Source organism: Zingiber officinale, chromosome 7A (assembly GCF_018446385.1).
Source record: "Zingiber officinale cultivar Zhangliang chromosome 7A, Zo_v1.1, whole genome shotgun sequence".
In the NCBI taxonomy this organism is placed as follows: domain Eukaryota; kingdom Viridiplantae; phylum Streptophyta; class Magnoliopsida; order Zingiberales; family Zingiberaceae; genus Zingiber; species Zingiber officinale.
The window spans coordinates 1,118,570-1,133,739 of record NC_055998.1 but is presented as its reverse complement, the minus strand read 5'-3'; the positions used below and the strand labels follow the sequence as shown (position 1 = coordinate 1,133,739).

Below are 15,170 nucleotides of genomic sequence, written 5' to 3'. Positions count from 1 at the left end.
ACCTCATCTAATCCTTCTGAAACGGATATGGATCTGTGATATTTCTTGGACTCGAATTTTAGTTCGACTATTTGTTCTTTTGTCATTAGTGGCATGAAGTTTCTTTGCTTTGATTCCCCGTGTTTGACTCTTCCGAAGACAATTCGTCTCAAGTAGCCTTGAACGCTTTTCTTCTTCTTGAAGATTTGGGGTTCTCCTCTTTTAGGTTAGGGCACTCGTGTTTATAGTGACTCTTTTTGTTGCACCCATAGCACGTTATCTTAAATTCCTGTTTTGAACTGGTTCTCGATCTGACTAGAGTTAGACTACTCATGTAATTCTAACTCACAAAACAATTAGTTTGATTTAATAATGAAAAAATCATTCGAAACTTGCATCTACGATAGATGCCTACGTTGCATTTCAAAAGAAAGAATTTAGAATGTACCTTATTATGTCCTGATTTTCGAATTAGTGGCCGATGAGGTGAAGTCATGTTTTTGTTTCCTGAGTATAGTTAAGTCGTAGTTTCTCCTTATAATATTTTAATGTTAAATAATTAACTGAAAAGAATGTCACATTTAGTTACCTTTCAATCATTGGTTCCTTCATGTAAATTGCACCAAAGGCAATTTATGACTATTCGACAGGGTCATTTATGACTAGCCATTCAAAATATAGAAAGATCTACCCTCTCCTTCGACAGCTGTCTGGTTTTCTTCTGTACCAAATGCTACCAAATAACCTAGAACTCAGAATCCCTATAATTGCATATAAGACATCTGAGGGCAAGGCTAACGAATCTATTCAACCCACTCTACGGTAGGCAATGCATCTAATCTTATTTAGAAGTTCGGATGCAGCTGTATAAGAAGCAAGTCATTCACGACGGCTGCTCTATTGGCACAATTAATATATCACTATTTTTGTTGGCAATTAAGTTCATATAAAACATCATGGAAAGCATGGTACGAGTGATAACGACGTGCGCCTCGGCTCAATAGGGTCTGGATTCAAGTGCCACTGTCTCTTTGTTCTAGTCCGATCTTTTTCACTCAAATTCTGTAGCTCCCATTCAAGGTTCGGACTGACAGGACTGACTTAAAGGAAAGGTGAAACCAAATGACACAAACGTTCGTCGCTTTGCTCGTTCCTCTACATGAGTTCACTTTGTTCTTGAATTTGAATTCCATTTGATCGAGACCGCCATGAGTGGAAGACGGTAAGTCTCACAAACACCTCTTCTTCAATTGCCCAATCAGCATAGCCCTATATAAGTTGGTTGTTATGGGTCTTCAAAAAGGAGATTAGAAGCTCGGATCACATTGCCAAGACGAGGACTTTAGCCATATCCTATATGTTCTACCTCATTTGACAGTCCCAAAATCACTGTAACTTGGAGAGTGGTGCAACAAACCTCTGCAATTTCTTAGCCCAAATTAGAAAATGCAATAATATAACCTCCTTCCTTTAAACACTAAAGAAATCAGCAAATCCAACAAAGCAAGCAAACTAATTTTCCTTAGAAAAAATGAATTCTCAAATTTCCATAACAAACCTCATTAACCATCTTCATCGAGTATTACAGTTAACTAGTCTGAAAAAAGTGTTTCACTTCCTGAGTCATCATGCTGAGCATCTAATAATCATATTCAGAATCCTAATTTCCATGAATATATTTGTATAAACCACATGATCTGACATGCTCAAACTTGCAGAAAATCATTTTAATCAGCAAAAGTCCTAATTAATTTATTAACCTAGGATCACTTACCTATATTTAATGTATTTTGCACAAAATGAGAAAATAACCGATGACAGTAACAGATTATAGATGATCATCCTAATTCCCCATCTTCGACATATTTAGCTAAGTTGTCACTTGCCAACGAGATGGACTGCTGCTAACATTTGTGATTTAGGGGTGGCCTAATCTAGCCAACGATTGAGTTCAACCAGCCTCATTGACCATTCAAGAAAGTGGTTTGAAAAGTTGAGCAAGTTTGATGAGTAATCAAAGAGAGAAATTTCCAAATGAGCATGCTTAAGCTTTTCCTCCAACTTGCAAAAGCCAACACTGAGGGGTTCTGGTGATGGAAAAATGGTTTGAGAAATTTTAACACAAAATCCTAAACTCTATTCAATTCTTAAGAAATAAACATAATGATTAGAATTTCGGAAGCATGCCAGAATCCATGTTTTGCAGTCAAATTTAGGGAATAATTTTCAATTTTGCAGATTTCTGAATCTCCCAAGAATTTTGCCGATGGGATACAAAACATAATCATTTCTCTACGAATGTGGGTCATAACCCTTATTTATAGAAGTCTAAGTTTGTTTATTTCTAATTTGGTCTCTCAACAAATCAGAAATTGCACATGATATCCACATTATTATATTCATAACAATTAAGCCCTTAAGTCAATCTTTAATTCTAAATTTGACCACATTGATTTATGACTTATTTAGATGATGACATTAGACATTTACAATTACAATTATGACCCAAAATTCTAATACCTGATACAAGCACTTTAACGCTTAAGTCAATACAAATCCAATCCAAACAGTCTATACCAAAGAGCAGGGACAATTGCTATGGGAATTACCGTCATTTTGAAGGATGATTTACTCAACCCTTTATAGTTTTCAGAAGGAATAGGCAATGTATCCTTTCATCACTTATTTGGCATGGGTAGGCTATGCAGGGGCAATCAAAGAGCGTCACTTCATCCTCATATGTTCTAAGCATTGAATCATGAAACTAGTCACTTCAAACACGAAGAGACTCATCGCAATTAAAAGGTCATACGTAAAGGTGTGCTTGTTTTGCAAATGCCTTCGATCACAAGGGGTTGCTAGGGCTGAGGCATCGTCCAATTATTGCACTTCATAGGGAGGCTAGAGTGTTTGAAGAAAAAGTTAGTATGTATACCTACAGTGCTTCCAATTCCATATCCCCTCTAGCTGATATGGAACCTGGTTTAGGTTATCAGATTATTCATATGGTTTCTCTTTATCACCACCTGGTTCGACCAGAGCCCAACAACTATGATTAAGGCTGATGCAGAACAATGCAGATTCACAGCCGATCATTGCACATAACAAATTTAGGGAATGAGCACAAAGATTGAGCTATAAATGAGAGGATTAAACTTCATGGAATCACCACGGAAATACTCTACTGTATTTCAATCTGGTAAATTCGGACCAAACTTCCCCATCTAGTCCCTCTAGCCATCCTCTAACAAAAACCTAGAGCAGGCAGGAAGTTAAACAAGCTTTTCATCACAACATCAAAAATTGGACCTAGGGTTAGGCTACCCGAAATGGAAGACAATAACCATCAAGTACTAAATAGCAAGGCATACCTCGGAGCCTATGAACTCCTAGCACAAGAGGAACATTAAAAATGGTGCGATCAGAGCATTAAATAGAAGGAAACTTAGAATCAAAGGCCCGCCAAACCTTCCTTATAGAGCAGCCTTTTAACCCTTCCACCTTGCCTAGGACTAATTTTGATGAAGCCTAAAATGTATTTACGTTAATGTCTTTTTTTCTATTTACACTAAAAATAATTCCAAGATTTATTAGTAATTCCACAAGCGAAACAATCAGTGATCTAGAGTTCAAGACTCAGTTACAACGTATTATTATGAATTTTTCTCATCATTAATTTTTTCTGATTGTTTTATATAAAAAAATTATAGTTATCTTTAGTCCCATATCTTAGAATTGACAACATCAAAAAAGCTTTTATAAATATTTTAGACCGACGATATTAAAAAATATATTTTTTTAGTTTTTTTTACTAAGACAAGTATAATATTAAATTAAAATAATTTTTTGCATAGGAAAATCTGTTACAAGGATTCTCTTCTCTAGCGTCACTATTGTATGGGTTTGACGAATCTTATACAAATAATTAATTCTTAGTTTATAAGGGTGATACTAGAAAATCTAAAAAATTAAGATTTTCAAAGACCTAAATAATTTATATATTATTATATTACACACACGTTCAATCACACTAGTAATTAAAAAAAAAACTTAACCAAAGTTTGTCTTATTGTCTAAGAAATACAGATGGAAAAATAATTGAAAAAAGTTTTAGAAATTCACTCCAATTATGAGTGAATTTGGATCGAATAATATCCCTGGGGATAAAATGGTACGAACAGTGCAGAAACATCTCATTCGGTGATGCCCGAAAAGCTAATAAAATATGAAACACTGGCTGCGTATTCGAGCACGTACAGCCTTTCAAAGTCGGTCAGCGTTGGTGGGCAGATTTGTCCGATCCAACTCTTGTACGCTCTACAGACGGATAGATACCCTACCGGCTACCGGAAGCGACAATCACTGCCTCGAGGAGCTAACAGATCGCCGGCGAGATGGACTCGCCGCTCGCGGCGGTGGCCAAACTCGCCGGATTCTACCTCCGGAAAGGCGGTAAGCTCCCCATCTTAATCGTGGCCGTCGCGGTCTTCCTTCTCGCTGCCGTCCTGTACGGCGAAGACATGCGTAGCTTGGCTGAGTACTCCTGGTGGCGCTACAAGGCCCTCTACGAGACCGACTACGCCCCTGGGGACCCCTTCGTGCCGGAGGCCTGCGACCTTTCGGATGGCGACTGGGTGTTCGACCAAGATTACCCCCCTTACCGGGAGGGCGACTGCGAGTTCCTCTCGAAGCAGGTCTCCTGCTTGCAGAACGGCCGGCCGGATACCTTGTACCAGAAGTGGCGGTGGCAACCCAAGAACTGCTCCTTGCCCAGGTCAGTTCCTGTTTCTTCCTCGGTTGACTCTGTGCTATGCGAGTCTGATCTGTTCAAAACTCGGTCTCCAGATTCGACGCGAGGCGGATGCTGGAGTGGCTACGAGGTAGGCGGATGGTATTCGTCGGGGACTCGATTAATCGGAATCAGTGGGAGTCGATGGTGTGTCTGATGCAGACGGTGGTGCCGCGGGGGAGGAGAAGCCGCATCGTCGATGGATCTCGCATCATCTTCCCGATCAAGGTACTCCCACCCATTAGGGTTTCTCTAGATTCGGCGGTAGCCCCAAATTTCTCAACCAATCTGCTACACCCCATCCCCGCCCCCAATTTCGTAGGAGTACCATGCGTCGATCGAGTTCTACTGGGCGCCGTTCCTGGTGGAGTCGAACTCCGACGAGCCGGAGTTCCACAGCATCCCGGTGAGGGTCATTAACCCCGACAGTGTGGAGAAGCACGCGGCCCACTGGAAGGGGGCGGATGTACTCGTGTTCAACTCCTACATCTGGTGGATGAACGATCCCCGGATGAAAGTCCTGTGAGTAATCACTAGATTTGAGCTCATTCGCCTCTTTGCTCGGTTGATCATCGATCTCTGTGAGCAGGCGTCCGGGAGCCAAGAACTGGACAGAGCACCAGGAGATTGGAAGAAGGGAAGCTTACGAGCGAGTGCTGCGGACTGTGTTCGATTGGGTGGATCGCAACTTGGACCCCAACAGCTCCTCTGTCTTCTTCATGAGCATGTCCCCTCTCCATGGCAGGTGCTCAACTATCCGCGAGCATTGAATTTAATCCGCCATTGTTGAATTGAAGCTTCATGTTGCATTCCGCTTGGTGACGTTTAGGAGCATGGACTGGGGCAACCCGGACGGCGTCAAGTGCGCAAAGGAGCGAGAGCCGATACGGAACATGTCGGGAGTGCACATCGGAACGGAGATGGGCCTGTGGGCGCTGGCGAGGAAGGCGGCGGCCTCGACGGCGCGCGTGCCGGTCACATTCGTTGACATCACGGCCATGTCGGAGCGGCGCAAAGACGCGCACACGTCGGTGTTCACAATGCAGCAAGGGAAGGTGCTGACGCCGGAGCAGAAGGCGGAGCCGGCCAAGTTCGCCGACTGCCTGCACTGGTGCGTGCCCGGACTTCCCGATACGTGGAACCAACTCATCTACGCCAGGTTCCTCTCAGGCCGGCGGCCTCAACGATAGTAAATGGTTTTCACAATTTGGGGAATGGAATTTTGTGGTAGTTTTGACATGAAATTGATGAAATTATCATCAGCCCATCTCGTGGATTCAATCTTTTTCTGAAACCTAGTGATCTCTTCACCAAACGACATCTTGTCCTACCTAGTTTTGTACTCTAAATTCAACAGGAAAGGATTAGATTTGGAAAGAACACAAGCACCAAGATTCACCACGAACTGATCTGGCTTTTGGTACATTCTGAATTGTTGCTATCTAGAAAAACATAACAATCTCATTAGAGTCATTAATAGCCACCGGGGAGGCCAGCTCGGACTTGAAAGGTCTTTAACTGATAGCCACTCGGCCAGCTCCATGATTGTCAATTATTGCTTTCACTGAGACATTTGACAGCAGATGTCCGACTTACCAAACAAGCGCTTGATTGCCCCGCGGACTATAGGCATGGTAGATTTTTGACACTTGTGAATACTATTTTAGATTATCCTGCATCTCTATTTAGTAACGTGATTAAGACTGTATAAGTTCAGATTTACTCTCTTGTAAAATATATGAGGTTGTTTTAGAGGGGCTACGATAAACGATCATACTTTTTACCACCACCAAAACTAGCGCTTGATTAAAAAGATATACATAATATTTTTTTTAAGAAATAATTTTTAGATAATATAATGTCATATTAGTTTCTCACATTATAATTTTAATTTCCAATAATATATATATATATATATATATATATATATATATATATATATATATATATATATATATATATGCGATTCGCTTGTCCCAGCACTTCCGTCAATTTATTATTGATTCAACATGGAAAAAATAAATTATCAATGACTATTAGTCATTAGTATTAATAACCAAAATATATATATATATAGAGGGAAAGGAGGACTCAAACTTCTATGTTTACGTTGTACTATTAATCTATAATTTGCCTAAAGAAATTAAAAAATTTCCGTAACCCGCGAGCTTTGGCATGGAAGCCCAGGTTTAAAAATTGATCAACCCAAATGAATGATCAGATTGCACAATACAGGTCCCGCTTTCTACATCTCCACTTCTCTAACTTGAGCGTCAGAGTAACTATATGTGTTATAGTAGCTACGTCAGGACCTGGCCTACTTATTAATGCTCCTTCTCAACTTAGTGATCTTTTGTAATCATCTCATCGATAATTCAGCTTTAATCAGACGGTATCAGTACTCACTGATCAATTGTGTACAGTTGGGATCAACGAACGGGTCGGGAAGCCTTTAATTAGTGGAAAGGATTTAGTTGAGTCGTCACAATGATTGAAAATGAATCAGAAGAGGTGGAGAAGACGATGGTGGCGGGATGCGACTTGTTCGCCGGGGAATAGGTGACGGACGAGGAGTCGAAGTCGTTATACGCGGAGGATGTGTCCTTACATCCACCCGCAGCTCACGTGCCAGGCGCACTATCGGCCCAATGCCAACTACCAGCGGTGGCAGCCATAAGGATGCTCCCTGCCAGTGCGTTCATCTGTCTTCTATGTAGTTGAATCCTGTCACAGTTAGTTCATCAAACAGTCCGTGAGCAGCTTCAATGCGACGCTGGCACTAGAAATGCTCCGTGGTAAGCGATGCTCTACGTCGGCGATCAGGGACCAGTCGCACCGGGAGGAAGTATGAGCAAAAGCAAGATGCGGGTGGTCGGGGAGTTGGGCAGGATTACACTGCTGAACATTATGCAGCTGTCGGAGTACAGGAAGGATGCACACACGCAGATATACAAGAAGCAGTGGAGTCTGTTGACGGCGGAGCAGCTAGCAAACCTGAGAAGCTACGCTGACTGCGTCCACTGGTGCTTGCTCAGCCTTCCTGATACATGGAACAAGCTCCTTTACGCGAAACTCTTCTTACCCGATTGATCATTTGATCATGGAATGGGAATATTTCAGATACACTACAATAACTCGTTCAGTCTGTGGGCAAAGCCAAATTTACAAACAATCACAAACTCAAAATGCTGAAAGAAAAGGAGTGAAAGAGAACACAATTTACTCTGCAGTAGAAATAGCCGGTGACATATTGCCTTCTTTTCGTGTAACTGATGGAAATCCTTGTGCAGCAACAGGCGAATGCATCTCTGGAGTCTGTCCCGCAGAATAACTTACAGGAGTCGTCCTATATTCCATCCGAAAGATCGACGGACTGGACCGGCCTTGGAAAGGAGAACCCGGAGTGGATCTAAACAGAGGTGTGCCATCTTCGAGCTGGCCATCGTCGTTCTGTTTGTCACGTAGCTTGTCCTCCACGATCTCATAGTAATCTGCTGTCCTCACCTCCTGCGCGAGAGAGCACGAGCAACAGAAAAGCCACTGAAAGCAGTCGGTCGATGAGGCGTGCCCGCAGCAAAATGTGCTTGAAGGAAGATTGTATTTCTTCCTCATCTGAATCCTCCAAAAGCCACCGTAGAGCAGACCGAAAAAGCACAGCAGAATGCCTGAAACCCCCAGTGCCTCTCTGACCGCCTCGTTGTTGATATTGACAGCTGCCAGGTTGAAGATGAAGAAAGGAGCCAGGCAAAAGAGAAGAAAAGTCATAATATGAACATACATGTTGCCGAATCCAAGCCTCTCCATATTCCACCCAAATATGCAACAGCTGCAGAAGATTGAAAGATATGCGAGGGAAATGTCGTCCCAGAGATCAAATAGACCACCTACCCATTCTGGTTTACTCTGTGCCAAATTTTGGTCTTCTTTTACAACAAAAGAGAACTTTTTTTCAAGGGATTTTACCCGTGGAGTCAACCCCTCAGCGGTTGAAACAATCTTGGCTGGTGCTTCTGGATCAGTTTCACTTGTATAATCCCTCCCGAGGGGACTGAGAATATTGTACACGCTAGCAAAAGCTGGAGCAGCAATGGATACCGAGATGCACAATGCAACTCCAATTGCAGGTCGCTTGGATCTGGGATAACCCAAGTTGAGACCACACAGAGCATACTGTGCGAAACAATTCAGATGGAGAAGAGAAACCACAACCATCATATGCATCCATTCATTAGGTTTGTACATGCCGTTTTTGCAGTAAATTTTTCTGAGCACCAGAATGTCATTTGGTCCCCATCGACACAGAAGCACAAGATGGTAGAATCTCTTCGGGTGCTGATAGAGGCACATTAGAGTGAATAATGCATTCAAGATCTGATTGTTAACTTCGAACCAGGCGTCTCTTTGAGACTTATTTGGTAAAGCGGAATTTAGCATTCCTGTCATAACCATGAATAGGATAGCACCAGATATTGCGACAATAGAAATCCAGATGAAAAGTGCGATATTCATGGGATCTCTAAACCATTCTTTGCACATTGACCATAAGGATGCCCAATCAATTCTTCTGACCAAGAACACACGGGACTGTTGTGTAGGACTCTGCTCAGAGATCACTGAACGAGAGAACTCATCTCGTTCATATGCAAATTGACGAAACTTGGCTGAAGGGGAAGGACCAAGTTTCCTAAACTTGTTGCCATGAGGAATATTTCTAATGATATCCAGGAATGAACATTTCTTAGTATCCTGAAATACATTTTCATGCTGAGATGGCTGAATGTAAAGAGTGTTTTGATCCTTGACAGTTGGTGAGATGACAGAGCCTTGTTCTTCCACAATTTCCTTTTCATCTCTTTTATCGCCATTGGATTCCATTATCTTTGTAGATTTTATCCCAAATTAAAAAGATTCAGCTTGTAGAATGCAATGACCGTCAAAGCTCATAGAAATACAAAATAATCATGTATCTTAATATATATATACCTCCACCATCTTCGGTTGAAGCATGCAGAGTCAACTCCTAAAATGATAGAATATTCAAAATCTCAAGTTTTCAACAGGATGTACTCGAGTCAAGTGAAAAATTAAATGGCAGGTGATAAAATTAAGATATAGTCCAGGAACCCGAGTCTTTGATTCAAAACAGAAACTACAATGCATAGCCATGACACAATTTTCTGCAGAAGAAAAAACAAGCCATCATCACTTTGGGAAAGCTTGTCATTAGTAGATACCAAATGATTGACTATGCTTAATTATATTCCACATAAGCTCTGTGAAAATCCAAATCTACTAAGTTGTAAAACAATATTCGCTTACATGACCATCATACTTTATAATTAGATCTAACTAGATTATTTATTCAGTTTATTTAATTAACAAAAAAACATATAATAAAAACTACTGAAATTGTTAAAGAATACCATATAAGCCAATATGTTTTGTAGAAAAAAAATTCCACAACTTATTGGTTTCTATGACCATCAGTCTTTGTCTAAATGTATTTCACCACTGATGTTTCAAAACGTTGGCCAACAGATAGACTACTAATCAATCATTCTTCAAAACGATAAATACACTTTCACGATAAATCCCTTTGCTCAATCATCTCACATTTGCAAATCTGAGTATTTATCTTGTGACTTTTCTGTCTGTGACCTTTATGATCATTGCCCACCCATAACAAGTTTGTGATCCCTATTGAAAGCATGCCAATTCAATTTTTTAATGACACAATGCCACAGACACAATGTCTCTGCACTTTATGCTAATGATATTCTACTAACTAGCAAGTGATACGCAGAGTACCATCGAAATTAAATTAGAAGCTAAATTTGTTGCTTGGTATTGAGGTTGCTTGTAGTATTGAAGGAGTCTCCTTATCTTATGAAATATGAATGGATCTTCTTGTACCTCTTCAGCAAGGTGCAAATCTACTTGGGTACAAACCAGTAGGCACTTAGATTGTATTGAAACATAAATTGTGGCCACAAGAAATGATGATCTAGGAAATCACATTTTATTGATGATTTCAGGGAAAGCCTATTTTTCTTAAAGTCACAAGACTGTATATCTCAATTACTATTGGTAAGTGAGTTAATTTATGCAAAGCCTAAAATACTACAGCACTTGGAAGCAGTAGGAGTTTTACACAAAAAATATCCAAGGAAACAAGTACTTTAATAGGAAACATGAAGCTCTAAATATTGAAGCATTCATTGATGTAGACTATATCAGAACTGCTAATACACATAACCTCTTCATGCGACTACACTAGTATCCTAATGTTATAGGTAATATAGTAACAAAGGAGATCAAGAAACAGATTCATAGTTTGAGTGTATGAATAAACAGTTTGAGTCTCACATTGTTTATTTATTTACCATTGTACTTGGATCTTTTATACATGTAGTGTAATTGTTTTATGATTAACTCAATTACCATCCTGTAAAAAAATCCTAGTATACAAACTGCAGTTACAGACATTTTCTAATCTAAATGTCATGTTTGACATATCATGACATGCAAGTAAACAATACATCACTAAAGTTAGCATTTGTGTAAGTGCATAAGTCAATTGACAACAACATGGCTAATTTCAATAATCAAACATTCCCTATAAAGCATAAGGTATGCAAACAAATCAAGAAGATGGTAACTTAATGCCTTAACAAAATGCTTTACCACACCTGTTACACAAACAAATCCTTTAGAAATAATTCTATAAATCCTTGATCAAGGAAAAACTTTTCAAATTGAAATTATTTTATGTTTCTTTATGTGACATACTTATCAATTAAAAGAGCTAGGTATGTAGGCTTTTACCAGGGAACTGAAAGAACTCAAAGATGCTTGTAACAAAATTTTCACATAAACCATCCAACTATGAACTTTATATGTTTGTTTTCTCTAAAAGACTGAAGCAAGAAAACCAATGAAGATGACCTTATCTCTACAATTGAGCTTTTTTCCACAGGAAATTATCACAAACGCATTAGTATACCAAGCTATAATGGCATAATAAAGAAACTCAGAAATAGAAAAGATTTAAAAATAATAATAATAGAGGAAAAAGACAATAGAGAACTGCAACAATAAAGTTTGGATAGTATAGCATCTCTTCTAGAATAAAATTACCCTAAGAGCATAAGAAAAAGGAAATGTAATAGATGAAGTGCAAAAACTTTAAGGATGGACTAAGAAGAACTCCATGAAAATTTGAAGGTGATCAATCCAGCTACCTATCTCTATCTATCAACTATGATGATTGCCTCTAATTCCTTAATTTCCACACTAAAAGATTCAAAAGATCCTTTTCCATCATTATCACCGAGAAGCTATTTGTCTCAACTATTTATAGTCCCATGGATCATATCCCTACATTTAAGTGAATTACTTAAATATGTATTCTCCATTGAACTAGGTCTTAGGAAATAAATACCATTCAGGAATTAATGTAATGTTCAAATTAGGGAATAGTTCTCTAGGGAACTGGTAACAACACCATGATCTGAATAATTCAATTAGTCATGGCAAGATTTGCATTGGAACTCTGGGAAACTATTATGTATATTTCACTACCATGAATAAATAATAATAGATAGCAACTGATTTAGTAAATGAACGCAAGCATCCAAAATAATAATGATACTTGCAATATAATTTCTTTACACCTTTTTTCGGTCAGACTGTCAGCATGAAATTGCCAGTTTATTCTTTTTCACACCTTGTTTCAACAAATTTTGAGTGTGGATCAACTATGAAATCACATGTAAAAAAATATATGTATATATTAATATCCCTAAACATGCAAGTGCTTCAAAAAAGAAAACAATCCTAAACAAACTAGTATAAACAACTTCCCTTTAATCAAAACTCAAGCTATCAATTTACCTTGCAGTATCCGCTTGAAAGGGAGTTGTAGCAGATTACATCATCCTCTTCAATTCTTCAAAGGGGTGACTAATGAAAACAAAAACAAAAAAAACTTATAATTTTGAGGGAACAATAAACCCATTTGCCCAATAAAATTCGGAAATGATTAAATCAAATAAAACCATTCTGACCTTGATTCTCGACTCCTCGGTCTCCAAGTCGAGTAACCCTTGACTTGATAATTGGAGACAGACAACCTACAATCGAGACAGCATAGAAGCCCTGGTCGATAATCGATCTGCTAATTGAAAATCCAAGCAACGGCGGATGGCGATTCGGTAGGCCAAAAGCCGGCGGGGACGGCGGAGAGACGCTGCGAGATGAGGCTGCGTTGCGGCCACAAAGGAGTCTGCTAGAAGCTGCGTTACTCTTCTGAAACGCACCGAGAGAATTTTTCTTTTTCTTTTATTTTTCTGCTTGAATTCTCATTGGCTGATTTATTTATATCTAAAATTTACATTTAAGAAATAAAATTCGTTAAATAATGCTATTATTATTTGAGAAAATTATTTAGTCAAAATAAAATTATGTAACCTCTTTAAAAAAAAGACACATGGTATAAAATAATATTTTTTAAAAACTAAATTGTTCCTGTATAATAATATAATATACAAATCAAGATTGAATTATTAAATTATATTTAATATTGACAGATGTCGTTATTGTCGTGGTGAGGTGGACAAAGTATCAACCATGGAGGTAGCGTAGTGGATATGGCATGTTAGGCTTCATGCTTTGTTTCAATTAAGAGGAATCAATCGAAGCTTAAAAGAATAAGAATATAATTTTCGTTAAAAATAAGACTATAATTTTACTTCATGAGGTATTTCTTTATTTTATATTCCGTTTATCAAATGACACCCTGATTTGATAATTTAAATGGATTTAATAATTTTAGTAAAAAAATATTATAATATACCTTATCATAAATTGAATTTTACATTTGAGTTTTGTTTAAAAACAAATACTAATATATTTTTAATATATTTCTAAAAAATATTATTTATATGATAATTTTAATAATAATAAATGCTACTGAATTTATTGGGCAGGCAGTTTAAATTTTTTATAGTGCCCCATTTTGTCTATTACTTTCCAATGGAGCAGTTTGTTTCTCACATCACAATTGACAAATTTCAGCCCTAGCAAAATCTGACATTTTACTCTTATTACTAGCTTCTCTAACTTTGACATCATCAAACCCTAAAACCAAACCATGAAAACATGAACTTAATGCTTAGGTTTTGTTGCAGAATCGATGGGGAATAATATGGAAAAGGGACAATAGAAGTCCTTGGTGATTAAAATAGAGAGAAAAAATATGTAACTTTTTGAAAATAGAGTAAAGAATCATTAAGAAAGATTAATAACTAAGGCGGCATTTAGTAGGAGGTAATCTGTCTTGTAATTAGTAATATAATTCAGATCATATTATAAGGTTGATTAATTTGTTTGGTTTCATTTTTAACTTGTAATGCAATATAATCTGGATTACAAAATGTAATGATAATAGACATCAAACAAAAGAATATAAGCATCCTTGTAATCAAAGATTACATACATTACATTGCCAAATATAGTAATGTAATCAGGATTACATTACATTACATTACAAATTTGATTACATTACAAGCTCAATTACATTACACCCAACCAAACTTAACCTAAGAATAATTGATTGGAAATTAAGGGAAAGCTTGGTATATATTTGGCAATGGGAATGATGATGAGTTTTGATTGAAAGATTAATGGAAATGGAAATGATTATTGGATTGATATGCTTAGTATAGATAATGGAATGACTATTATTCCCATTAATATTGCTTGGTTTGGCTTAAATTATGGAATGAGAATCGGCCAAAATTCTCATTTTATCCTTATAAGTAAAATACAAAATAATCACACAAAGTCATAGACCGAACAATTTTATAAAAAAAAACGCAATATGATGGCAACAACTTTGTCAATGGTCTTGCATAATTAAAACGTCTATCAAAATATCAAAAATGATAGAAGCAAAAAAAAAAATATTCATAGAAAATAAGAGATGTCATGACGAAGTGATCGAACGAAAATGATAAAACTATATCCTAAAGAGAGAGATCTCAAAAGTGACGATCGAGTTCCATAGTCCTAGAAAAAGGACCACTGTTGTCATCAATAGAAAATAAAGAGGCAATAGAAAATAAAGGACACTAATTCCGATTGACGAAAATTAGGTTAAAAAAAATGTTGAAATACGAAAATCAAAAAAGAAAGAAAAACGAATTGAGGCAACTGACTGACCTTCGACAAACCAGACTGTGACAAAGAGGCGAGTTGAGGCACAGTGGTGAGTAAGGAAGAAAGATGCAGAAATATGGAAATCAAAAGAAAAGAAAAAGTTCGACTCGAGGGGTTGGGCCGTCAAAAAAAAAAATCACATGAATTGGGAGGAATGAGTTTAACGGTAACCTAGGGATGGGTG

At 38.0% G+C, this 15,170-nt stretch overlaps 2 protein-coding genes across 4 annotated transcripts; one reads left to right on the top strand and one right to left on the bottom strand.

The window, feature by feature from the left end:
• Positions 1–4,232: 4,232 nt before the first annotated feature.
• LOC122000679 (protein trichome birefringence-like 28) lies at positions 4,233–6,055 on the top strand. Its single transcript, XM_042555096.1, has 5 exons — positions 4,233–4,753; positions 4,825–4,996; positions 5,091–5,290; positions 5,358–5,513; positions 5,598–6,055. Exons 1-5 carry the CDS (start codon positions 4,374–4,376, stop codon positions 5,956–5,958), a joined length of 1,269 nt encoding a protein of 422 aa, XP_042411030.1. The 5' UTR covers positions 4,233–4,373; the 3' UTR covers positions 5,959–6,055.
• Positions 6,056–7,861: 1,806 nt separating this feature from the next.
• Positions 7,862–13,106, bottom strand: LOC122000677. 3 transcript variants are annotated; one of them, XM_042555093.1, is made up of 4 exons: positions 12,835–13,106; positions 12,662–12,730; positions 9,752–9,945; positions 7,862–9,646 (listed from the first exon to the last, which is right to left on the bottom strand). In XM_042555093.1, the coding sequence occupies exons 3-4, from the start codon at positions 9,773–9,775 to the stop codon at positions 7,988–7,990; spliced, it is 1,683 nt and encodes a 560-aa protein (XP_042411027.1). In that variant the 5' UTR covers positions 9,776–9,945; positions 12,662–12,730; positions 12,835–13,106; the 3' UTR covers positions 7,862–7,987. The 3 variants fall into 3 exon arrangements, with proteins under 3 accessions (XP_042411027.1, XP_042411029.1, XP_042411028.1); XM_042555095.1 differs by having other exon boundaries at positions 7,862–9,681; positions 9,752–9,788; XM_042555094.1 differs by having other exon boundaries at positions 9,752–9,788.
• Positions 13,107–15,170: the final 2,064 nt, after the last annotated feature.